The following is a 2,841-nucleotide window of genomic DNA, read 5'->3' as shown; positions in this document are numbered from 1 at the left end:
TTTACATTGCTGTGCTTGAGAGCCACCATCTACCGGAACCAAATTCCCTGTATGTGTCTGCACATATACTTGGCCAATAAACACGATTCTGATTCTGATTCTGATTTTACAGTGTCCCAACTTTTTCACAAGTTTTGTCACTGTGGGAAAAAAAGTTAAATGTAGTAATACTGCATTGAATCAGTGAAGGCTTCTCTCAGCTGTGAATCTCAAAAGCTTTGTACACATCAGTGGAATTGCTTGTGCCAAAAGTAAAATGACTGCAGACAACAATACAAATAATCATTAGTTTTAAATATAGATATAAATTAAACTTTACTAGATTATTTGACAGGCTAGGGGTGGATAAGTGATGCACTCCCTTAATTTTAAGTTTAACTAATCATTTTTAAATATATTTGGTTGTTCTAAGACAGTATTAAATGGAAATAATCCATTCTCTGTTTTACTTTATGATGGGGAAAGAAAAGGGGCAGTTAAGCGAAACTGAAGGCTAATGAAAATACGTTAACAAACATTTGTAGCTTTTGTCTAACACAAAAGTTGCTCATGCTTAGGACCAGTCTTGTGTACAGCCAAGATCACCCTGAAATAACATCATTAGATTGCATGTAGTTTGCTGTGAGACTGTCACTGTTGAAGTTTAGCATTTTGTAATGATGAAAATCGAGGAAATTTTAACAGCAGGAATCCACCGGGAAATTTTAGGTGTAGGTGTAGTCATAAAAAGATGTTGGAAGACATGTTTAAAAGGGTTGTTTCTTCGGGTCTCCGATGATGACTATTTGCAGCTCATAATTTATCCACATTTGATTAAAAGGATATGTCTAAGGATAAGCCTCCTTTGAATCATTTGCAGGGCTGGAGTGATGGGTGTGTGGATCACTGATAGACTGATGAAGCTGCTGAGTTAATGCAGGTGGATATCGATAAAGTGCACATGCTTGCGTGCATGGAAGCTCAGTGAGTTTTATGCCTCTCATAGTGGGTGATGGAGTGTACCCAAGCACAAAAGGTTGAGGACAGCTTAACAGGCTATTAATATCCTCCAAAGCTTGAAGTCTGTTAACACCAGCATCTAAAATCCAAGGCTATATCATAACATTTTGTGAACATTTCTCATTTATTTAAAAAATGGTGGTCTTCATAGTGATAACCTTGTCATATAAGTAAATCTCTATCATTTAATTTTCAAGCTGAACATTGGCTATGATAAAAGAACACCACTGCACTAAAACCTCTGCAAATGGTGTCAAATAAATCCTGGTAATTTGTAATTCAATCTTTTTTTTTTTTTTTTAATCAGGGAGTGAACCATGTGTCACGGCGGGTGAGGAGAGCCGTGTGAAAATAATAAATGAGGATCCAATCGCAAGCAGTAGTGGAGAAGTGAAGGTGGTTTATTGAACACGAAATAAATATGGACAAACAGCAAATGGAGCACGAACTAAACTAGACTGGAAACAACTAAACTACAGAGCACAAACCTGGACAAGAATGAGAACGAGCAGAGGAGCTGGACAGCAGGGAGAACACACGGGTGAGACATGGTGGATACACAGACAGACCAGCAACTACAATGACAGAGGACACGACTTAAATACACAGAGAAACACAGGGGAATTACACACAGGTGGTGGACACACTCACATGAGACGCAGACCTTCACAATAAAACAGGAACAAGAAACCATCACACTAAGACGCAGACTCTACACTGAGAGACAGACAGAAAATGACACATGGAACTAAACTAAACCTGCAAAAACATGACAACTCAAAATACTGGGTCAAACTGACCCAGAACCGTGACACCATGACTGGTAATTGCTTAAAGCTTTTTAAAAATTAGATTTATGAAAATGTATTTTTGCTCATTTAAATAAACTATAATAAATAAATGATATGCATTTTCAAAATGTCAGAATTTACAGAATTCTAGTGTTTTACAGAAACATCAATAACTCTCAAGAAATGAATAAAAGAGGATATAAAACATGTTTTTACCTTTTGTATTACCTAATAGATCCCTAGGATCCGCTATATACGTTTGTCTCTATACACTGAACATACTTTGTACAAATTTGATATAATTATAAGATATCACTATTTTTACTCTCACATTTACATGCTATGCTATGAATAGAGCTATGTTTAGTTGCATGTTCAATGACAGCAGAAAATGTCTTGATGCCTCAAGTCAAAGGAGAATGACCAAACTGCTTTGAGCCGTTAGCAAAGCAACAGAAAACTAATAACCATTTGCTACAATTCAGGTATGCAAAAAAATGCACAACCTGCTAACCCTTGAACAGCAGCAGAAGACCACACCAGATCCCATTCCTGTCAGAAAAGTGTTGGAGTGTTTACTTACGGAGAACAAGAACTCCATGGCGTAGCGACTGAGCACGGTTGGACTCCACAGTGAAATTCAGCATGGTGGGATTTGCACCAATCATGCAGACACGGTTGTCTTGCTCAGCCTCACGGAACATCCGCAACAGCTGATTGGCAATGACCCCATTCAGAACAGATATGGCCACCATCGGTATGACAAAGGACAGGAATGCATTTACCTGTTCAAAAAGAGAGAAGGCTGTAAACACTGGAGATTAGTGCTGACAGAAAAACTATGTATCTGCTTCACTAAGATAAAATGTATATATGTTATTTAAAAAGCAAACAAATAGAACAAAACCCCCCAAAACAAAACAAAAACCCAGTGTCCCTCGAGGCTGATGACTGGCCCTACCGCCATAATAGGTTGGAGATTAAAGATGGCTCCCGTGTTTCTTCTGTTTGCATCTATATCTATATAATATATGTTTGGCCCATCTTTCAG

General features: G+C 37.8%; 1 protein-coding gene across 1 annotated transcript in view; it reads right to left on the bottom strand.

Moving 5' to 3' along the window:
- ntsr1 (neurotensin receptor 1 (high affinity)) overlaps positions 1 to 2,841 on the bottom strand; it is a 99,915-nt gene that overhangs the window by 54,039 nt on the left and 43,035 nt on the right. The window contains exon 2 of the mRNA XM_005744640.1: positions 2,374 to 2,575. Within this exon, the coding sequence (XP_005744697.1) occupies positions 2,374 to 2,575 (202 nt within the window). The remainder of the gene's footprint in view (positions 1 to 2,373; positions 2,576 to 2,841) is intronic.

The sequence above is a fragment of the Pundamilia nyererei genome, unplaced genomic scaffold, assembly GCF_000239375.1.
Source record: "Pundamilia nyererei isolate P.nyererei 1_Seehausen unplaced genomic scaffold, PunNye1.0 scaffold00147, whole genome shotgun sequence".
Classification (NCBI taxonomy): Eukaryota; Metazoa; Chordata; class Actinopteri; order Cichliformes; family Cichlidae; genus Pundamilia; species Pundamilia nyererei.
Note: the sequence above shows the minus strand (reverse complement) of the source record. Positions and strands in the feature narration are given on the sequence as shown.